The following is a 23,758-nucleotide window of genomic DNA, read 5'->3' as shown; positions in this document are numbered from 1 at the left end:
AAGATTCTTCATCAACGTAAACTAAAGACAATAAAGAAAAGGACTGTAGTGCTATGCAATAAAAAGTACAGAGGAATGGAAGATAATCTTGACAAAATATAAATTGCACTTTACTACTGATCTGAAGTGAATGCTTTGCCTCAGATTTTAATGAGTGCATTGACTGACCATGGGAGTAAAGTCAGTTTAGACAACGGCAGGAGTGTGGGGCAAAGCAGCATTCAGAACAAGGACAGAACAGAAATCAAGAAAATGAGTGTAAGACCCTGCATCTTCTTCACCCCATTTCTGAAAGGTACTGATGTGTGAGCTCACGGGTCTACTGCCTGGTGGCTGGAGAGGAGCAAATTTCACACCCATCATTAAAGTGATGGTTAATTTCAGCAGTGGAGTTTTTATGGCCTATCACCATGATATCCAGGCCTGTAGAACACATATTAGCTAGCAGCAAGTATAACTTGGGACAAAATTGAAATTGCTAAATTTTTCATTTAATTCATCTTTTCCAAATGTAATGGATTGATTATTCCATTAGCCAAATATTTGCAATTGGATCTACAAACTAAACCTTAAGAAGCTTAAGTAATTTAATGTTTTTAATAAGACATACACTGTCCAAGTATTAAAGTTATGCTATTTCTGCTTTACAATTTCATACATTCAAAATTTTATAAGAGCTACTTAATTGTCAACGCTTCCTTTTTTTTTTTTCTTTTTTTTTTTTTTGTCAGCAAGTATAATTTATCATGAGATAAATCATATGACAGCACTACACTTACAACTATCAGTCAAATCTGAACTAACTGCAGAGGAAATCATAGTGGCACCCTGAAAATTGTTTCACAGGACAATTCTTCACATTTACCTTCCTCATTTAATTTAGAAGGATATTTCCTGGCTCTAGGTAATAAATCCATCTATTCAGTAGGGAATAACAGCATTAGGTGCTGAAATCACTATTTTGAGCTAAAAATAGCTCCCATTACTAAAAAATAATTTCTGCTTTTTGCTATGACAGTTTCTATTGCTACCATGTAGCAGAACAGCCCAGATTTGCTGAGAAATTCTGTTCTGAGACCTTTGACTCTCTGAACTGTGAAGCTGGCTGCAGTTTGCTGTCCTTTCTGTAAGCAGAAACCTGAGAAGCGGGGCAAGTAATTCAAAATGGAAATGGAGGAGCAGGGCCAGGCTGGCAATAGTAGGGATGAATGCTTTTGTTTCTAAAAGAAGTGAAAAGATGCCTTGAAAGTCATGCCTTGTCTATGCCTACACTGGCTCTGCAGCAACTTGCTTTCCTGTTCCTTTTGTAACAATTGAGGAAGACACTAAGGCAGTGCTGCTCCTCACAGCACACTAGTTTTTGCTTTCCACAGTGACATAGCAGAGATGCAGAGAATTAGCATTAATATAACTTTTACATAAATATTAACAAGGAATGTTCTCCTTCACAAAGAGTGAGCACGACCCGTTACTGCCCGGTGGGTGGAGGGCTGGTAAAGGCGGCTTTAATTCTGCACTCGAATCTCAATTTTTCTTGGCAATGCCTCTCGTGTAAGTTGGCTGCTCTAAATTTGCTGCCACAGCCTCCTATGGATCATTCCAGCTGCTCAAAATAGCTGTCCAAAGTGAGGAAACCTCTACACAAGAAGCATTCCCTAGGGAGAAATTTCCACAAGTCTACAGTTCCTCTGTGCTACTGGGAAAGAGTAAAGAGACTGGCTAAGAAAACAGAATTCATCATTGTCCTTTCCATTAAAAAAAATAAATTCATATTTTCTCATTTTTCATTCTGGACATGGTTATTTGTTGACACCAAACTTACCCCCTTCAAGAATATGGATAAGACCAATATGGGTAAGTTAGCTTCACACCAACTCTGTGAGCTCTGTGCTCTGCAGCTGGTTGTAGCAATGAAATGGGGAGCAGCTTCAGCACCATACAGGCTTGCATTCTGTTTCTGACTGCCCCAAAGCTCTGTTTTGGTATGCAGAACCTCTGAACTCTGACTGTTGGGCTTGGTAACACACCTAACATTGAAAAAAAAGAAGGGGTTACAACAATAGTCACCACAGGTTTTTTGTAACACAGAATTTCCTCCTGCACACAGGGCAATGTACCTGGCCAGTTACAGCCTGTTGTGCCAGCAGATTACTACAAAGGAACAAGATCATAAACAACTTTTGGCCCCGTGTCTACAATCATATGATGATATCTGAGCCTTCCTGTCTTCCCAAGCCATTCTTCCTCCAGATTCAAATGCCTGATTAATGTTATCAAAACAATTTCAAAACTGGTCTAGTTAAATTAGTGCAACCCCTTTGAATGGATATTTTCAAACCTGTTGGTCCTTCAGCTCCTGTTCTGCCTTTTATCTCTGGGTAATCTCAGTTGTAAACATGAATTCAGCAAACATCTTTCCAACACTGACTCATAGAACCTCCCCCTAATCCAAAACAATCTCCTTCTGTCCTTCCTGAAACCTCAGCCTGTCTCTCGGACAATACTTTGTTCATGTCTAGTTGTCAGTCAAGTTCAAAAAAGAGCTTTCACTGTTTCCCTCCTTTCCCTCCTCCACCTGTTTTTTGTGTATCTGTCAGCAATCCAGACTCCCATGAAGGAAAGCCTGCAGCCTTCAGCATTAATACAAATCTCTTTTTAGGTCATCTGGCCTCAAATATACAACATCACCCTGCTACTTTTCTAACACATCAGGAAAAATACTATTCCATCTTACTCAGTGTTGAGATCACTTCCCTCCTTATGTCAGCTGGTGATACTGAGCTGCATTGCCCCTTTCTAAACTTTCAAACAAGTACTTCATGTGGTTTCATAGGTTATCCATCCCACTGAGACGCTTCCCAGAAATAAAAAAAGAATGTACTTCATTTTTTTAAAAATCTTGCCCTCCTCTGAAATATCTCAGAAGCATTCTTACAGGGAATTGGTGTGCCTTAAAACCAAGGGACAACAGTCACAGCTACTGGGTTGGGGCCACTCTGACTGTAGTGAAGTCTGTCTGGTAGCAAGTGCCAAGTTCTGAATTGGAAAAGTCAGAAAAAGAACAAATTGAGGGGGCAGAAAAGAGAACTGTCAAGACTTCAGGAAATTATGAAGTTTGTGAGCACGTGGTCCAAGAACGCTGAGAGACCACAGCATAGTCAAGATCAGGAAGTCAGAAACTCCATACGAGACAGTATCCATGACAAGAAATAGACACATCTGGTTGGAGCAGTGTCACACAGATCACTCGCAAACAGCAAGTAGGATCAAACACCTGACTGAAAACTAGAGAGGACATTAAATCAACAGAAGACAGAATTAGGAACTAGTACTACACATCTAGCAAGAAAGATGGGTACTGGTATTAAACGTAAATGTGGAATATGGCTGGACTAAATTCATAAACTCTCAGATGTAGTGCTATTAGCACTTTAAGCAGATTTAATTCATTGTGACTACTGAAACTAGTGGTCCTGCACTCCCCATCCATAATTTCATGTGCATGCCCAAGCACAACTTCTTATTTATACCAATACAAGCATCTATGTAGCTGGGACACAAACTGCCTTGGGAAACTGATGCAAATTAAAGCTGATCACAATTAAAAACTATTAACCATCATTAAAACTAAGTAGTCAGCATTAAACTTGATGCAGTCCACTGCACAGCCATGCAAGTGCTCATACTGGCACAAGGAAGGAGGCAGCATGGAGGTACAGAAAAACGGCTGAGAAAGGAAAACCCTTTTTATTTAGAGTTGTCACAACTCACACTAAGTTAATAAAAGCCAGTGAAGCCCCAGCACTGGAGAACATGGTTCTCTGCCAGCTATTAAGGCTGTGCCATGGGAGCGTACAGCGGCAAGCAGCTACCTAGGGAATGATTCACGTCCAGCTGCCTTGGCAATGACTCACTGGCTCAGTGACTCACTCCGCTGGTGGACAGAGCCCACTGCCTATTATGCCGTCCGATACTGTCTCACTGTCTCCTAGCAGGGACTCATTCATCTGTCCCCAGCCATCTGCTGCTGCCTGTCCCGTGTAGTGCGAGTACCGTAGGCTCTTCGGGGAAGACGGGATTTTCTGTTCTTCCTTTGGTCACTTGCGAGCCTTTCCTCAGACTACGGAGTATTGCAGCATTGAGTTTATAATGTGTTATAGTATCGCTAGAAAATGCTTTAGGAGACCATAGACATATGTGGTTTTCAACAATTTCTTCTAAATATTAGAAAAAGGAGTCGCAGGCTGTCAGGACCCGCGCACACAGATCCGCGGTCGCTCCAGCGTGCGCGCACAGATGCACATGCCCTGCCCGGTCACTCGCTCCTTGTGCCACACACCCGCGTACCAGTGACTCCCCATTTCTCGGTCACACATGCTGGGCTCCTGGAAGGGGCGAAGGGAGCGGGAACTACGCCTGAACGCTAGGCTGAATTCCTCTTACGAGCGAGGGAAGCGCCTTACGGCGGGCGCAGAGGGAAGGAGCGCGGGGTGCGGGCGCTGCCGCCGCGGCCCCGGAAGAGCCCAAATTCTCGGGCTCGCCCCTCGCTACGCGCCGAACGGTTTCGGGGGATGCTCCCCCGCCGTCTCCAGGCCATGTTCAGCCCTGCTTGCCCTGGCACGGCTCCCTGCCGACCACAGCCCGTGCTTCCCCCCTACGTTCGGGCCGGCGCGGTCCGGGGCCGGCGCGGTCCGATCCCGGTGCGGCCGCCACAGTGCGGCCGCCACAGCGCGGCCCGAGCGCTGCCCCGGCCCGCCGCCGCCCGCGCTCCGTCTCCCGCTCCCTGCGGGCCGGCGGGCGGGAGGGCTGCAACGGGAGGGGCCGGAGGAACCGGCAAATGCCTTGATGGGCGTCGCCGCCACCCTATGGGAAGCGGGGGAGGGCGGGCCGGAGCGGCGGCCGCCCAATGTGCAGCGCGGCCCGGCGTGATGCGGCTACCTGCGGGGCTATAAAGGCGGCTGCGTGCGCAGTGGCCCCTCGCTTACACAGTATGGCCGGCGACATTAGCTAGCGCTCGCTCAACGCTCTTCTCTGTAACAGGGGAACACACGGACTACAAGGAACCGAACCGCATCGCCCGCCCGCACCCCCGCTCGGACTGTAACCCGCTCACACACGCTCACGCCGCATCCGCCGCCGCGCACTCCGGGTGGTTTTCGCCCGTTTAAAAAAAAAAAAAAATCCTTCCTTCTTCTACTTATTCCTCCTTTTTTTTTTTTTTTTTTATTAATATTACACAAATCCCCCCGAAGGTGAAACCCGCCCGGGACGGACTGGGACCCGGCGGCGGCAGCAGCGCGGCCCGTGCAGCAGCAGCGAACGGTGGCGGCCGGGGGCGGCAGTTTGGTTGTCGTTTAATTTCTGTGGTTGTTGGTTGCCGAGTTGTCTCACCATGAAGGAGAGCGGTGCACACTTCTTCGAAGGGACCGAGAAGCTGTTGGAGGTGTGGTTCGCCCGGCAGCAGCCCGCGAAGCAGGAGCCGCACCAGAGCAAGGGGTCCGGCGACCTCCGCACCATACCCAGGTCCGCGAACGGCCGGCGCGGGGTGGGGTCGGAGCGGGGAGAGGCGGCGGCGGGGCGGGAGGGTCCCCGAATGGCCCGGGTGTGGCGGCGCTTTGGGGGACGATGGCGGCCGCGCCGGGGGAAGGCAGGTTCCGGGGTGGCCGTCGGTGGGGGCTGGGCTCCCGGGCTGCCGGCCGCCTTCCCGCTCTCCCGGTGACAGCCCCAGCATCTCCCCGCGGGGGATGACCTTCCGCCGCCCTCCAGAGACCCTCGGGCAGGGAGGCTCCCCTCGTCCCGGCGGGCGGGAGGTGGCGGTGCCGGGGACGGAAGCCATTCCGCGCCGCCACCTCGTGCAGCCCCGCGCGGTTCCCGCTGGCAACATGTGGCGGTGGCGGCGGAGCGCGGCGCGGGGCCGGGCGTGTGCCGGGAGCGCCGCGGAGGGAGCGGGCGCGGTGTCGCAGTGCTGCTGGCGGCCGGGGCACAGCGGCGGCGCCCACCGCTCTGCGGCGGCTCGTCCCGCTCCTACGGCCAGTTTCGGGATGAGTAGGCTCGGGAAATCCCTGGCCGTGCCGTACTGCGGACAGCGGGGACTCAGGAATCCCCCTTCCCAGTAATGCAAGCTGGAAAGGGAGCTCCCAGTGGCTGTCGCGGAGAGGGTCGATGGTTCCCTCTCACATGGCCGGTGTGGCGGCGACCTCCGGCACTGCGTAGCCGGACAATTCCATAGAGCGGCTCTCGCCGAGGGAAGCAGGCGGCACCCGGGGACCCTTCCCGTGCCTCCCAGCGGTGCAGTGGGCACCGGAGCGAGGGAGGCACCGGGAAAGCAGTGCCCCCGCCTCCCCCGGCAGAAGTGTGGCTGGAGCCGCGATTTACACGTGAGTGTCCTGGCCGCGCTCCCGGGCCGCGCCGCCGCTGCCGTCGCTCTCCCCCATTGAGGAGCCGAGGCCAATGGGAGCGGGGCGCCGCGGAGGGCCGGGCCGCGCCCGTCACCCAATGGGCATGTGGGGAATGCGCTGGCGCCGCGCTCGGCGCCGCCCGCGGCGGGGGAAGGAAGGCCCGGGGCCCGCTCCGCTCCCGGCGCACGTGCTCGGCACCGGCTCCCGCCGCTCCCCGCCCGCCGCCCGGGAATGCGCCCGCGCCGCCTTTGTTAGCGCAGGGCCCGATGGCCACCTGCCGGCGCACGGGCGGCTCGGGAGCCCTGCTGGGCACGGGCCGTCTGTGCTGCACATTGCCGGTACTGTGGTGTGGAGAGGACAGCGTAGAATCACTGGAGCTAGGTGGTCTTTAAGGCCCCTTCCAATCCAGACCATTCTAGGATTCTGTGGAATATTTAGACCTCTGACTGTGAGGGTCCAGCTGTAGATCCACAACATATACACTTCTGGAAGTGTCAGAAAATGGTAGCTGCAAGGTTGAAGTACAAAGCAAAATCTGCAGAACTATGGCCGAGATAATTTTTATTGCAGTGACAATGAAAATGGTATGTAGATGGGACCAGTTGACATAGTTGGGAAAGGTAGGCTTGTCCTAAGCAAACAGGGCACATCTGAAGGTTATACTCATGTGAGTAGTTCACCTTCAGTATGGTCAGCTGTTCAGGTTCGGGTGGTTGCTGGAGGGTCTGGCTCTCAGTGTATCCAGATCTGCTTGTGCATATCACTGTTACCCAATGGTCTCTTGTCAGAGTTTGGGCAAGAGAGCTTGTAATAGTGCTCTCAATGTTTGGAATATGCTAATGATCTCCATTCAGCGATGTATCCTATTTGTTTTTCCCTTTGTTTTGGTATTTCTCGGGAAATTTCCCATGTGCATATATTGGTAGAATTAGCTATTCACAGATCTGAATTGGCAGTGAGCAGATAACTGCCTCTTTTTTAAAGTAATGAATAGCCCATGTGTGTGCATGTCTGAATGCTCATGGTTAGTGGAAGCTTCATTTTTTTTGTACCAGAAGCACTGCGGAGTATTTTTACCTCTGAGGTAATTTGCTTGTGTAACTTTGACTTGTGAAGCTATTTAGATCTTTCTGAATAATGTACTTAACATGGAAGTCATCAAATGTGGTTTTATGGCTCTTTGAGGCTTAGTGGCATAGCAGGTACGGGGTAAAAGCTTGTATAGGTAATGTCCAGGCAATCCTGGAAGGAAAATCCTAGCTAAAATACTTGCAGATGATGTGAGCCCCTTAGATGCTGAAGGAGTCCTGTAGTGTTTGACTTAAAATGTGAAAGATTGCAAAAGTACTCGTTTGCCTTTGTGTTAATATGGAGATGTAGTTTAGAGACGGCATTCTGCGAATGCTTTCCTCGCTGACGCATTCGTGCTCTGGTGCTCCATTTGTCAGCTGAGACTCGTGTTTGCAAAACTGCAAACTTAACTTTTAAACCCGGAGCATTTCATGTAATTGCAGTGTGGGTACTGGGATAGTTCCTTTGTGTGGTTTAGATAAGGCTGTAAAGTTTTAATAGAGTGGATAAAAACTGTTAACTGTTGAACGTGTGGCCTTTAACACAGTGTCAGTGCTGTGAGCAGGCTTTGAAGACTTTTGTGTTAATTGGCTCTTAATACAACATGTTAATCTAAGGTGCTTGCTTTTCTTGGTAGGAAACTGTGACATGTCTGAAAGTGTTTCTAGCATGAAATGACCTTGTACAAACATTTTCTTTTGGAAAACTGTCAGAATTAAATTACCTGTTACAGCTGATACATTGTGTTCAGGACTTTCATTTGCATCTATCCCGCTATGCTAATTCTTTAAAGGTGATTGAATGGACTAGTTTATGTTGAACAGAATCTGAAATCAAAGCTGAAACTGTAGAACAATAGCTAAATTAGAATCAAGTTGCAAACCAGTTGAGCTTGCCTTTTGTATTGTAATACCTGCTTAGTAGTGAAATGTGAGCCATTCATCTACTGAATGACTAAGCTGGTGTTCAAAGCTAAAAATTTCCATGTTGTGTGTGCTTGTTAGGGATTAGATATTTTAAAGTCTTTGCTGGATATCTTGAGCAGATGCAGCTGAGACTTTTTCCACATTTTTTCCCTCCTATGGGCAAACTCGCTTTCTGGATAAAAGTTTGGATTATGTGTAATGTGTTTCAGAAAAGATCTTTGTCAAATTAATACCTTCAATAAAGGTCCCAGCTAAAAAGTATGGAACTTGAGCTTTTACTTGGTTATTAAGTTTTGGGGTGTTTTTGCTCACTTGTTAATGAATTATGCAGAAAGGTCTTGTGGTTGCAATAGTTACTGGCAAGCATCTCAGTGTGCCTACCCTGCTTATGTCCAGTAGTGAAATGAAGTTAATTTTTTTGTGGTCTCAAAATAATTTGCTTTAATTTTATTGCTTGTTCTCACTATGCTTTGTAATTTTATTGCTTGTTCTCACTATGCTTTTTTCCTAAAAAAAATAGCCTTAAACTCTATATGGAAAACAGGGTTTGCTGAAAACTTGCTGCAAGCCCTGGATTTCCATGGTGACTGTGTAGTGCATTCACTCTCCCCACAGTAAAATAAGCTGTTTATTCCTTCAGATGGTGTGCAGCTATGCATTTTCCATCTGAAGGACTATCAGGGTCTCGAATTTACAGAAGTTTGAAACCATAAATAAATTATGCCAGTGTTAGAAGTTCATATCTCAGGCATTCAGCCCTGAGGAATACTCTGAAATTGAGCTTATTTATGGACTTTTAATCTGCTTCTTATTTGTCTATATTACGTGGAGACACAAGCTGGAGAAAACTGCAGCAATGAGCAGTATGGGGTGACACCGATAGGACATTGTGATCTGTGCTCCAGGAAAGCTCCCAAGCCCTGAGGCGCTCATGGGTTGGTAGGAGCCCTGCAAATCCTTGCTGTGTGCTGCACCCTGTAGCCCGAGCGAGCTCACTGCTGCAGCGTGCTGTGCCATGATCTGCTCCTGCCGTGCTGGGGAACAAACCTGGAGGGACTCTGGGAACAAGACAGGGCTGTGCTGAGATATGAGCCTCTATCCCAGTGTACTTGTGGGGCTTTTTTTATGGACGATGCAAGCTTATCTGGAGAACTTCATGTAGAGTGCAGTCTTCCCCTTATCAGAATGGATATCAATTAGATTTTAGATCTGGTTCAAAACTACTGGTAAAATGTTTTCTTGTTACTTGAAACTGTACCTAAAGAGTGGTTTCACACGATGGAAACAAGCCCTTTTATTCTCACTTCTAGTGATTCTGATCCTGCTTGCGGAAAGTGAAGACTTATGTTGAAGCCTTTCTGACATTTTCCTATGTTATCACTCAAAGTGCTGAAGCATTTGGGTACTCACTGGCTGGCAAAGGTCTGGGCCCTTGTGAGACTCTGTAGCAAATAAATAAGCAGCTCTTGGTGTATTCCTCAGAGGGCGTTCCTAATGGTTGTTTGCTCAGCCGGGAGAACTGGAAGACTTGGGGCTTTTGGTAGATACTTGCTGTGTGCTCCTTCTGGAGAAAATTACACTCAAATTTGCCCTGAATGTTGCTTGTCAAATCCTGCTGTGCCTCCTGGGGCTCATGCTTCCTCAAGCACTTTGGATGTCCTTGGATAGGAGACTTGGGAATACCCATTGAGTGTCTTTGGATGTAAAGGATGGAGTCCCCATTCCATGTGACTGCAATAGTGGTGTAAGACCCACAAGAGGAGAAATAGAATGCCTTCAGAGCCCAGCTGTGGCCATCTTTGTGCCATTGCTGAAATATCTTGGTTTCATTTGGGAGGGATGCTCTAAGTAGTTGGCTTGGGACTTTGTAGGTAAGAAGGATTTTGTGAGCAGTACTGCATAGAGTCGCTTTCAATGTGGATGCAGTTTTCCACCCAGGTGCCTGTCTCTCAAGATTAAGTGCATGTCCCTGGAAGGCTTCTTAGATTTAGGATAAGGGAGATGTGGGCAGTCTCTGTGTATCTGTGCTCAGAGCATATAGAGGGTGTGACACTTTTGTGCACCCCACAGATATTGCCTACGTAAACTTATCATGTTGCAAGGGTCTTAGCCTAAACTCAGGCTGTGGTTCAGGGTAACCTATCTTAAACAGCAGTTTTTAAATTTTGTTTCTAAGAGGTAATAATTCACATGCAGCTGTGTGCAGAGAAATACACAAGCTGCTGAGAGGTGCTTTAAAATGCTTGTGACTTCTGTGTGGTTTGTACTGTTGCTGCTTGTTTTGGGATGCTTGAAAGCAATGTTCCAGCTCTGCTGACGCTGATGTTTAGCCAGCTTCATGTGTCTTGGCTGTCTCCCCTCTGTATAGGCAGTTTAGACAGTTTTAGGCTGTCTGGATCGTGGTATTGGCAGGAATTTGCCTATTTAACTGTAGCCTACTAATGAGGTAACTGATACCTATGTGGCTCCTAAAAACACTTAGTAGGTAACAGGTAGGGGTAAGACTTTGTTTTAATGTCAAGCATTCAACTGCAGAACAAAGTCTTACCTAGTCAAGATTAAAAACCTTATGGTACTATAGAATTGTCAGCTGTTCTATTTAATGAAAAGCTATGCAAGAGTATGTATGTAGCTTAAACTGTCTTTAGAAGTTCCATATGATTTCTTTCCTAAGAATTCCTGCCCTACTGCAATACAGCTTTTCTTCACAGTGCTGTCTGGCTGCCTTAGCAAGTTCCTGGTGGTGGGGTGGTGTGCTTGAGGAGGCTGTTGGTTGCTGATAGGAAAGAGTGCTTGATGTAGTTCTTAATCTTTTCAAATTGCTGTTAGCACATTCCCAGTTGGCCTGAAACAGCAGTATTGTGCCTGGTGTGCTTGACTCCTGTTAAAGAATGTGTTTTGCCCCTGAAGGTAAAGGCTCAGAAGAGGCCAATAACTTGTGTGCAAAAGCATGGTTTTATCTGTCAAGGAAAACTTCCTTCTGAAATAAAGGAGCAGATATGATGCTTTGGAACTGGGTTGAGAGGAACTATTGACTATTCATGAAGCATACTTCCTTCAATTAAGCTACTTCTCAATTATAATAGCTCTTCCCTACACATACCTGGTTGGCAGTTTGAATGGAGCTTATTTGTACTCTGGTAAAAAATCTGTTGATAAGGCACTAAATATTACAACACAGGTATAGGAGTAAATTGTTAAGCTTGATTTTTTTTTTTTCTTCCCTTTTGGGATGTTCTGCTAGTCAGGTGTAGAACAAATAGCTTTTTACCATTCAAGCAAGGACAGTTCTTCACACTTGAGTAGATGTATTCCATTTTCATTTGCTGTTCTCTGAGAAGGTGCAGTCATTTAAGGTGCATTGTGATTGCCCATTCAAGAAACTAATTTGACTCTGGATAAGTAGCAGTTATTTGAAAATTTGGAAAGGGGATCTTTCAACTTTGGAATGAAGTGGTCCGTGAGCCTACATAAGTGAGAAGTCAGTCTCATGTCAGTGTCTGCAGGTCTGCTGCAGAACTTGCTTCCAGGAAGAGCTGCCTGTGACTCTTGAGTATAGGAAAGCAATTTCCAAACTGGCATTGTTCTGATGTCTGGCTATGGGAAATAATTTAGGAAATAGTAATGCCTTGCACATTGAAGGGGGAATTTTGAAGAGCAGAAGTCCATGATGGCACTTCGTTGAGAATCAGTCTTACTTGGGTACCCTTTTTTAGTTGCAGGCTTTGCTTCCAAGTTAAAACTTAGCTATGAAATTAGTAGTGTTCTCAAATACTTAAATTACTAGCTTAGCAGATTTTTACTAATTGTTGAATAGCTGCAATAGATGTAGTGATAACCATTGAAATACTACTTTAAAGGTTGATTTTGTTTCTTCATTCAAGTGTGTGTAGATATTGTTTGTCTCAGCTAGTGACAATTATATGGAACAAAAAAAAGGGGGGGAAGAAATACAAGAGTTAGACTTGTAGTGAACTTAATCTACTTGGGACAAAGTAGTCCCAGATGTTCTTCCTTAGCTGTGCTTTAAACAATAGAACATGCCAAATACTAAGGTCATCTTGTTTAAATAGATTATGTTGGATCAAATCCAGCCTTTCTTTAGTTTTCTGTACTTAGCTTTAAAATGCAGACAGATACAGGCCAGTATCCCTGCAGAATTTCTCCCTAATGTGGCCAAGTCTCATCCTGGGTGCTGCAACCCTTTGTTAGTCTATGTATGCTTCTAGAGCAAGCCTAGCATCCTGTCTGCTTCTAAAGTTGTAGCGTTTTTCCTTAGTGCTGCTCCAGACAGGACAAATTATGACCTGGCCCTTTATTTCTGTAAAGGCTGAACACAGCATTTAGGGTATGCTTAGCCATGGTTTCTGTAGTATGATAGTGAGCACTTGAGCAAAGCTGTGATATGCAAAGGTCTTGTGCAACTGCAGATTTCAGCCATGGTACCTAAATACCAACTGTGGTACCAGTAAGCATAGCAGGGCTTCCTTTGCATTGTGGGCTCTGCACCTCACACTGAAGAGTCACTGTTGGTGCTGCACTGACCCTTCACTGAACTACCAGGTTGTGACATCCTCCTCCTCTGCTAATGTGTCTGGAGCATGGACATTTCCCTGAAATGCCTGCACAGAGCTGCCCTACAGTGGTGCTTAAAGAAAAAGGGTCACCTGCCTGCCTGAGGCTGAGGTTTTGATTGTCTGACCGGGTAAGAAGCTTGTGAAGGCTGAGACGTGTGCTCTTGCAAAGCCTAAGATAGCTACATGCCCATTAATGCTTGGACAAGTACAAAATCAGATTTGTAGTAATGTACAAATGGGGTTAGTACAGCTCAGCATCAGGGAACTCTTCCTCACCTTTCCCAAACGCAATGTCAGACTCTGGGTGTTTATTTAATGGCAGATAAGATGGTGGTAGGGATGCTGGAATGGTTTGAACAATATAATATGTTACCTAGTTCAATTTACAGGAAGAGTGACTGGCAAACTTAGGCTGGAGCCAGAGAAAAGTTAATCCTTTAGTACTCTTACTAGCCAAATTGTATGATTTTCCAGGAGCATTTAGAAGATAGTTTATATTGTATCTATTTCACTCTTTGCATTTACCAGCCTTTTTAAGGTGAGCAGCCACTTGAGTTTTAGGAACAGAGCTAACTCCAGTCAATGACATAAGTATAGAGCTGAGTAAATGTGTGGGACTTGAGCTGAGCACTCAAAATAACCTTTTTAAAATGACGTGGAGATTTGAGTGTCTGTGCTGTCATGTCTGTGTTTGCAGAAAAGCATTTCATCAAGGGTCACTAACTGGGGTAAACCTCACTTTGATTTTAAGTATCTGGTTATACTACAGAATTTCTAAATTAATCAGATGTGCATTGATTATGAGTGTTTTTTAAATGGATAGGATTTTCTTAAATGGATGGGATTTTCTTAATGTGTGTTCTGGTTGAATCATATATATGAATATTGCTATTCTGTTGTACTTTAAATGGGAAAGTCCTCAGGTATTATTAAAGGTACAGAATTCAGTTTCAAAAGGCATTCTCCTGAATGAATTAATTAATTGAGGGAGAAGTTAAGGCATTTATTTGCTGACTGTTCAGAAAGGCTGAAGAATATGTGGATTATTTCATTATATATGTAACAGAATCTAAAACTTCAATTTCATGAACTGACCAGTTTTCTGAGGGGAAAGACTGGTGGCTGCAGGAGAAAGTGTGTTGATGGAATTAACAGTGAGTGCTCTGTCCTGGCATACAGCCACAGACAGGGCTTTTGCAGTGTCAGTAAAGGGTGAGAGGTCTGCCTCCTGAAGAAGGATTAGGCTGACAGTTTTATATGGGCAAGCTGAGCTTGCTTGGTGATGAAAAATTGGCAATTTTTTTGTGCTCCTAGCTCCTGCAGTTTTTCCAGCTCTACTGATGAGCAGCTTAGTTTTGTGCTGGGTTAGTAAATCTCTTGGATTGTGACTTCTCTGAGGACAAGAGCCAGCACAAACCTGCAGGTGGAATATGCTGTGGGCAGGGAGAAGTAGGACAGTTGGCAGTCGTGTAATTTTGTGACATCAGGAAGCTGTATCTGTTCCTGTCTTATTTATAGCAAAATTGACTACACTGAATTCTACTAGTCTGGTGTAGACACAAGACTGAAGTGACAACCAAAGTAGTTTTTGTGCAAGCCCATCATTTCTCTTGAGTACTTGAAAGCCTTTTGGCTTAACTTGAGCTCTTGTTTTTTTGCTTATTTTTTTCAGATTCTTTGTGAAATGAATAAGTAAAGAATTGAAATACTAAACCTCTGCCACCATATGGAATTCTATTACCATAGCTACAATTTGCACTGTATGAAGGAATTCTGTGATCCTGGTTTCATTGAATTCAGGCCATTGAAATATATTTGTTTTCAGCTTTTCAGCGAAAAGCAGGATTTAAGGTTATCCTGACTCACCTGGTTAGAAGCTTGAGGTTCTGCATGCAGCAGATCATGGTAACAGATTTTTTGAACTACCGAGCCATCAAGAGCAAAGAATGGAGTATTACTGGGTTGTGAGAATCAGTCCCTGTATGAAAGCTCTTCCCATTTTGTGCTCTCAGATCCAGTAACTCAGGACTCTGGTCTTGTTCGGACTTTTTACCCAGGGCTTCAGCAAGCTTTGGTTTGTTTAACCTGTTGTTTGTGCTCTTCTGTAACTTCTTCACAGGATTGAGTGGGACAAACTTCTGGAGAATGTGCATTGTTTGATCATAAGTGTGACAAAAACTGACAAGCAGGAAGCTTATGTACTCAGGTAAGGCATTGGCTCATTCTTTTAGTCCCTAGGAAAGGAAAAAGCGAAAGCTGTCATTTGTGATTCACTGGGCTGAGAATCCAATCTTGAGTTAATGGCAGGTTGATGGCTACAACTTGCAGGGATCTCCTGCTCAGAGGTGCAAATCTCTTCATAGTTGTGTTTCTCTTTCCCTTTAACCAAAAGGATGGGCAGAGAGCTGTGGTGGCATCACTTAATTTTTTCCATTGGTAAAGTGTCCCCAGTACAGAATTTGAGTATTACTTCAGCAGAATAGGCTGTAGGTGTCACTTATAGATCGGCAAAAAAGCCTTACTGGTAGATCAGCCTTAGCTGTGCATAAACACAATCAAGTGGAGCAGCTCTTCCAGCTGTAAACTGTAGCTTTCCTGGAACCCTGCAATTTTTGTTGTGTGTGCAGCAGTTAGTTGTAAGGACACTACTTTTGCCATGTGTTTTTCATCTTGCAAAATACTTTCTTGCTTTTTGTACATGAACTTTACAGACACATTTGACATTCTCTGGTTTACTTCAGATTACAAATACTGAAGTTCTTGTACTCTAAAAGATTGCCTTGAGGGCAAGGTTGTGCTAAGAGCAAGCTAGTCAAAGAAACTGTGTTCAAGTCTTGTTTCTTCAAGCTTCATATATTTAAAACAAAATTCTGGAAAGAGTAACTAGTTGTACTGCATCCTGGATTAAATTTAACCTTGATTTTGGATTTGTAAACAGCATTCCAAACTGAGTTACTTGAGCTAATTTTTACTCCTGTTGTTCAGTTACCTGATAAAAAGATACTTGTTACGCATGTTTAGATGTCCTGGATGTGGCATCAATGCCTATCTCCAGTTCAGCTGGGCTGTAGTTAAGTATCTGACTTAGTTTATATATAGTTAATTTCTGTATCTTGCTTATGAGGCATATAATATAGCTGTGCCTGTGTACCCACTTCACAGCATGTTTGTATTTCTCAGGTAGTTTGAGGGTGTCTAATGTGTGTGCCCTTTCCTGTAGTGTGACAATTTTGTAATATCATGCTTGGAGCAGGTGTTTGCTTTGGAAAATCATAACAGCTCTCAAATGTTAGCTGCATTCTATTGATTTGATCTATTTGCTAAGTATGTTTGTGCCATATGCTGTTCACTTAGAGTAATGTGTTTGGTTGGGATAAGGACCAAGACGTAACAACTCCTTCCTGGATTGTTTTCTGTAGAGCACTGAATATCTTCTTAACCCCTCTTTTACAGTGAGAGTAGCATGTTTGTCTCCAAGAGACGTTTCATTTTGAAGACGTGTGGTACCACCCTCTTACTGCAAGCACTGGTTCCCCTGTTGGAGCTTGCTAGGGAGTACAGTGGGTTTGACTCAATTCAGGTAAGGTGTCAGAAATCTTCCTTGGAATGTTCAAAAAGCTTTTTGCTGTTATTTCAAATGTATTAGTATAATGCATATACATTTTTATTAAATATTCTGAATCTGGATGCTTATGTATGCTTCCCATAATGGGAAGACTGTAGTGTAAGATTGCTCTGCTGCAGCAGCTGCCCTTTTATTTGTCTCTTAGTGGGTGCTAACTAACAAATGCCACTGAGCTGAGTTACTTAAGAGTAACTGTGCCCACTCTGTCTAGTGGAGAACAAGTTTGTAAGGAAGCTGTCTCCTGAAACTTAGGGTTATTCCTATCTGAATTTCTGTGCTTTTGAAATGGGAATACAGGTAGCAGTGTTTTGACAATGGAAACTTGGGTCCTGTGAAAGTTCATGATAAATGTTTGCACTTTTCTAGATTCTTAAATTCAAGATGGATGGATAATACTCAACACCTAAAATGAACCTTTATTTTTTCAGAGCTTCTTTTATTCACGTAAGAATTTCATGAAGCCTTCCCACCAGGAGTACCCACATAGGAATTTCCAGGAAGAAGTGGAGTTTCTTAATGAAATTTTCCCAAGTAAGTTGATACAACTTCAACAAAGTTGATGTTACATGAGAAGTGATGAGCAGTTCAATAGGTACAGGCTGCCAGACTAAAAATTCAGCAGTCCTTGCATAAAAGTCAAAAGCTATCAATACTTATTTTCTGGGTTTCTGATACTAGCTTGCCAAAACCAAAATTTAAATTATACTAAGCTTGACATTTAACACCTAGTCTAAACTGGGGTCATCTTCAGACTTCTAGTCACTCTGCAGAATTCTGAAAGCCCTATTAAAAAGCTAGGATGGTAATTTAAAGTAAGTAATACACTGAAGAAAAATGTGGGCTTTTCACACATTGCTATGTGCAATGTGTGAAGTGTTATGAAATGTGAAGAAGTTACTATGCTAAAACCTGAATTCAAACATTTAATGCAGTTTAGGAGTACAAGAAGAATCTTTAAATTTAAAGTGACAGGATTTTGAAGGAACATGGAAGCTGTGGTACTCATCTGAGTCACTTGAAAATAAATTATGATCATAAATGCATTTAATAGAGGCTTTAAGAGTTTCAAGGTTTCTCTCTCTGCATAGCTAAACTGTAATATCAATATCCTGATAGTAGCCTCTTAGCTGGGGTGTGCAGACCCATTCTGAGGAAGCTTGCTTTTCTGATTATTAACTTAGCATTCCCGAAGTTAAATGCCTGGTTATTTGGTACAGCTGCTGACTGCATCAGTGAACTTCATGGGGTTCTGTGAAAGGCCCCTGTCTTCAAATAGGAAATAAAGATAATATTATACATAAATGTTCAGCTGTGTTAATTAACTGGAGGCCTCTTGTCTTGTCTAGATGGAGCAGCTTATTGCATGGGGCGTATGAACTCTGATTGCTGGTATGTATGTGAAGTGTTTGAAGTCTTTACAGTAGAACCTGGTGCTGTCAATAAGTGTTACATACTTGATTTGTGCTTTATGTAGGTACCTGTACACCCTGGATTTCCCAGAGAGTCGGATATCCAATCAGCCTGATCAGACACTGGAAATTCTGATGAGTGAGCTTGACCCAGTAGTTATGGACCAGTTCTACATGAAAGATGGTGTTACTGCAAATGATGTCACTCGTGTATGTTTGCTTGAAAACTTGAACATTTTGGGAAATGGTGGAAATTGGGCAACAAAATGCTTCATTCACTTTCCTTTTAATACAAGGTTTATTTTGTGGTAGGAGAGATGTCATAGAAAGTATTGGGTTAATACTTTGGGAGGAAAATGGATTTAACCCAAGAGTATTTTTGGGGACTATAACTTCATGTTTTCAATGCCCTTCCTTTAGTGAAAGCAACAATATGCAGTGCTTTGGGTGATGGGAAGCTTTTACTCTGAGGAATGTCAGAGTAGGGATAAAACCACAATTTGAGTAACTTTCAAGGATGTAGATTGAGGAGTAAGGCTTATGCTGGAGCTAAGGAATGCAAAGGTTAAGTAGGTATCAGGGTTAAATCAGGGAGCCGTTTGGATGAGGGGAAGGGCAGATTTGGGGTCTAAGCATAACTGGATGTGTTTGCCTCCTTTACCCAGATGGGGAAGTCATGTGATGTGAGCAAGTTTTCCTGACAAGTACACTGACTTAGTCTTGTTTTCCATCTTAGGCTTTGCTTCTCACACTGTATTTGCTATTGAGATTTGGCTGTAGCTCAGGTACTGTGTGGTAAATCAAAATGCTTGGGATTGCACTCCTTCCTAGGGTATAAACTAGTATATCCTTTCTCTGGAGTAAATGTAAACAGCCTTCACTTTGTGGATAGTGCTTGAAGAGAAGCTCTGTTTTCCATTTCAGCAGCAAAAGCAAATATGTTTTGGAGTTCCAAGCTGTTTCCTTGTCTTGGATGGAGGCAGCTGGGCTCTGTAAGAGGCAGTGTGGTACCTTGCCTGCAGCTTGTCACTGCCATTAATGCTGTGACAGGATGCACACAAAGCTCATCTACAGTGGTACATGTACTCAGACTTACCTGTTTTTGGGAGAATTCTGGTGTCTTCTTTGCTAAATGGATGCTCATTCTGCCTTTGAGGTAAATCTAAACATGTCTAAGGATGCATGATAAACAGAGTTGTTTGACTTTGTTTCAGATGAGTGGAATTCGTGACCTGATACCAGGTTCTGTTATTGATGCTACAATGTTCAATCCTTGTGGGTATTCAATGAACGGGATGAAATCGGATGTAAGTTTTGCACTCATTAATAATTAGCATTGGTAAATAAAAATAAATAATATTTGGTGGTAATAATACCTTATTTTTTTTTCAGGGAACTTACTGGACTATTCACATCACTCCAGAACCAGAGTTTTCTTATGTTAGTTTTGAAACAAACATAAGTCAGACCTCTTACGATGACCTGATTAGAAAAGTTGTGGAGGTTTTCAAGCCAGGAAAATTTGTGACAACTCTCTTTGTTAATCAGGTGAGGTTTCTTGCATTGTCTTATCAGCTGATGAAATACATACAGACACAAATGAAGCAAGGCTAGAGATTTTACTGGAGATTAATAGTTTCTAGTTTGCCTCTATATTTGAGTGGTAGTTTTTAGAAAGTAAATACACTCTTCAGTCTTGCTATGGCATGTACTAAATCTGATCTTCAGCAAATTTCAGAAACAGTAAGATGCAGTGTCCCAGTCCCAGAATTCTAATGACTTCCTATGTAGTTCTGTACAGGTATAATTTCTTTCCTTGGCATTTTCCTGGATTTGCCTGCAGCTGTCAGTTGTAGAACACCTGCTGTTAATAGTGTTGCTCAAAATTATTTGGGTTGGAAGGGGCCTTAAAGATCCTCTTAGTCCCAGCCCCATGCCATGGGCAGAGACACTTTCCACTAGACCAGGTTGCTCAAAGCCCCATCCAACCTGGCCTTGTGGATGTCCCATCCCTGGCAATACTCAACTTCTCTGGGCAACCTGCTCCAATGTCTCACCACCCTTACAATGAAGATTTTTTTTTCCCCCAATGCCTAATCTATACCCACCTTCTTTCAGTTTAAATGTTGCCACTTGTTCTACCACTACATGCTCTGGAAAAAAGTCCCTCCAGCTCTCTTGCAGCCCCCTTTAGGATACTGTAAGGTGATATAAGGTCTCCTCAGAGCCTTCTCTTCCCCAGGCTGAACAAGCCCAATTCTCTCAGCCTGTGTGCATAGGAGAAGTGCTCCACATCCCATAATTGTTCACAGAACAGCAGTACTGTATATAGGGAGCAGAATCACTGCTTGGGAATGAAACTTTCTGCTCCACTGTCAGGAAGAGTGTTAAAATATGTTAGTAAGAACCACATATGAAATGCAGTGTGCTAATCCATCTCTAAATGACAGCTTTATAAGTAACTTCCCACCTTTTTTTTGTTTTCCAGAGCTCTAAATGTCGCACAGTGTTTTCCTCTGCCCAGAAGATTGAGGGGTTTAAACGTCTTGATCACCAGATTGCCCAATTCAGTGATTATAATTTTGTTTTCACCAGTTTTACAAAAAATCGCCAGCAACAGCACAGTTGATTAAGAATGAAGAAAAAGCGCAAAAAGAAATCCCATATAAAAGGTGGTGGTTGCTTTCTAGTTAATGATTCAGGGGGCCATGCTTTCCACTCCCACCACCTTGTAGTTGTGGAAAGCCCTAGGTGTAATCATAGTATAACCATTTTGAATTGTATGCATTATTATATCAAGGAGTTAGATATCTTGCATGAATGCTCTCTTCTGTGTTTAGGTACTCTATGCCACTCTTGCTGTGAAATTGAAGTGCATGTAGAAAAATCTTACTGTATGAAACTTTACAACACTTGTAAAAATGATTCAGGTAGAATTGCACACAGTATAGTTTTTCTCCAAGTATCACCAAAAATTCCCCACAGACAAGGCTTTCGTCCTCATTAGACTTCAGCCTCAACCTACTCACTGGGGACACAGTTCTCTGTTAAATTGTCACTCCTTTTTTTTTTTTTTTAATCTGTTGTGATTTCAGTCTAAAACAGTTTTTGATGAACTTCTATGATTTCTAATGAAACTGATTCCTAATTAACACTTTCATGTTTGGAGAAATTTCTTAAAACAGTTACAAATTGTTTTGCTACTACAGGTGGTGGTTGATTTATTTTTAAATCAGACTGACTTTCCATGCTCTGATACAGCTTCTGGGAGTTTGCTCAGCTCTCCTGTAGAGCTGGGCTGACGCGTTGGTCTTTCACCTTTAGTGACGTGGGTATCGGTACTAGAGCAGGCTAAACTGTCTCACCTCAATGGCCATTTGTCTGTCCACATCCCCGAGCTGTCACACCGCCACACAATGGCACAACTTGATGAAGGTCCAAGACTTGACAGGGGAAGAGCTGAGCCAGGCTTCAAGTGCTTTGGTGTTGCTGTGTGACAGCTTTGCAAAGTGCAAGTTGATATTGGCAACGGGCATTTTCTGTCCTAGTCACCCGTTTGTCAGAACAGGAGGCTGGTGCTCCTGAGCCCTGGCAGGTAGGGCTGGTGGAGGAGTGGGATTTGCCAGTCTGGGTGTGTTGATTGGTTTGGATTATTCTCAGTAAAACCTGTGACCTGCCACTTTGGACTGTAAAGAGTGCTTCTAAACCGGTCCAGTGTCACTTCATTTTGTTGTTCCAAGCAAAGCTAATGCCTCTGTCTTGTGACAGTCCTGTGACATTGTTGTGCATGTGACTTATGTTGTACTTGATTGTTGTGACTTCATCTGTTTTTTCCTCCTAATTGCTAAGGTGGTTCCTCTTACTGTGACTTGAGGGCATTAAGTGAAGGTATAGAGCAAGAACTGTCTGGGACACCTGGACAGAAGTGAAGTAGAATGCTATTCATGGAGCATGAAAAGTGTGTAATTCAAAGTCACTTTAATGAGTATTGACTAAAATGCAGGCTTTGAAAAGCTGGCACACTTTCAGCTATGTTTGTTTGCAAATACTGGGATTTTAACAGCTGTGAGATCAGCATGTTAACAACAAAATTGAGATTATTTTTCCCCTCTTGTCCTTGCAATGTTTTGACTCTTTCTGGTTTGATGCAATGGTTCTTTTGTTCCTTCTGTATTTATAAATGAAGCACTTTTTCAGTGCTTCTAAACTAAAGTCTGCTTGGTTAGAAATCAAGTGGTTGGAACGTTTTGATTTTTTTTAAAAGCATATTATTGATGTTCTTTACCGGTGTTATCGAATACATGCTGTAAATGGCACTAAAGCTTTTTGGTGTTAATATTGAGGACCAATATTTCAATGGGGGTTTTTTTTGTTCTTGCATTGTCCCAGTTGTTCTGACTTTTTTTGGCTTGAGGTCCTTTAAGTAGACTGAAGATCCCTTTTCAAGTAAAACTGAAAGAGAATGCATCTTAGAAAAAGAAGCATAAGCCTCGTCTATGAAAATGAAAGCTGTTGAATGGGTTATTGAACTATCTGGGTGATCAGGATGGGGGGAGTATGGTGTTTATAATTTCTGTGGTGTTAGACTTTGATCATTTAAAAATATCTGTACCACAACTTAACGCTTCAATAAAAGTTCGCTTAAATTGTTTGTAGTGATGATCCAGCAATTCTATCCTTCACTCTCTTCATGCTTTATGGTACCAAATGGTTTAATTCTGAAACAGATTTGTGTCCTTACTGCTTATTTGCACTGCTCCTGTAGGGGGTGCATCTCTACACACTGGCAGCATAAAATGAGGCAGCATGTGAAATGGAGTCAAGTGGAAATGTTATGCTGTTCTGCAGCTAAAACTGTTTCTCTAAAATAACTCAAAATTTATTGCCTACATTTAACCTATATCTTTTTCTTGAGCATTAAATATTCTAAATAGCCCTCTGAATTAAGACAACTGCTTCTAAGTAACAAGCTGGCGTGCATTTATATACTTAAGCTTAGACTGGCTTTGAGAGTTCAAGGTGAGATTTATCTCTTAAGGTGTAAAGTGGGCAGGTGTCTAATCTAGATAGTAACCTAGACCAGAAGCTAGTGGCTGGCAATGTCAGGGCTAAGCAAATGCACCCAGCACAATTGAAAATTCCTTGAGTTCATGTGGTAAGTCCTGCAGGAAGAGCAGCTGCAGTTTAATCATACCTGATTAAAGCTCCAGTAGTGCTGATATCCCCCAATCACCTAAGTATTGTGTTGGTATTGGTGGCTTAAAACTTTTATATTTAGTTACCCAGAACCTTATCTATGATGTTACATATCTCTAATGGGGTTCTGGATAGTAAATAGTAACTTGTAGTTATTTCAAGTACTTAAGACTTTTTAAAAATGCCCAACAAACTCTATGAGAATAATAAATTCCAATTTGCAGCATCAAGAGGTTTTTTTAACAATGTCAGCCATGACAAATGAGCAGTAATCTACCTCTGAAGGATACTGATGGAGCTGGTGAAATACCTTGTTGAGTCACTTTTAATTATTTAGCAGCTGCCCTGGTTAACTGGAAAGGTCCCAGTTGGCTGGAGGGCAGCAAATGTGATGTCCACCTACAAAAAGGGCCACAAGGAGGATCTGGCAGCCTGACCTTGTTGCCCAGAAATATCATGGATTGTATGATACTGAGTACTGTCATGCAGCACACACAGGATAATCAGGCCCAGCAGCATGTGTTTGTGAAAGACAGGTCTTGTCTTGTGATTGACC

At 43.5% G+C, this 23,758-nt stretch overlaps 1 protein-coding gene across 1 annotated transcript; it reads left to right on the top strand.

Moving 5' to 3' along the window:
- Positions 1-4,999: 4,999 nt before the first annotated feature.
- On the top strand, positions 5,000-22,657 carry AMD1 (adenosylmethionine decarboxylase 1). Its single transcript, XM_058021361.1, has 9 exons — positions 5,000-5,523; positions 15,092-15,178; positions 16,426-16,552; positions 17,026-17,128; positions 17,944-17,986; positions 18,072-18,216; positions 19,221-19,313; positions 19,399-19,554; positions 20,495-22,657. The coding sequence occupies exons 1-9, from the start codon at positions 5,393-5,395 to the stop codon at positions 20,633-20,635; spliced, it is 1,026 nt and encodes a 341-aa protein (XP_057877344.1). The 5' UTR covers positions 5,000-5,392; the 3' UTR covers positions 20,636-22,657.
- Positions 22,658-23,758: the final 1,101 nt, after the last annotated feature.

This window comes from Melospiza georgiana, chromosome 3 (assembly GCF_028018845.1).
Source record: "Melospiza georgiana isolate bMelGeo1 chromosome 3, bMelGeo1.pri, whole genome shotgun sequence".
Taxonomy (NCBI): Eukaryota; Metazoa; Chordata; class Aves; order Passeriformes; family Passerellidae; genus Melospiza; species Melospiza georgiana.
The sequence above is the reverse complement of the archived record's forward strand: the minus strand, read 5'-3'. Positions and strand labels throughout refer to the sequence as shown.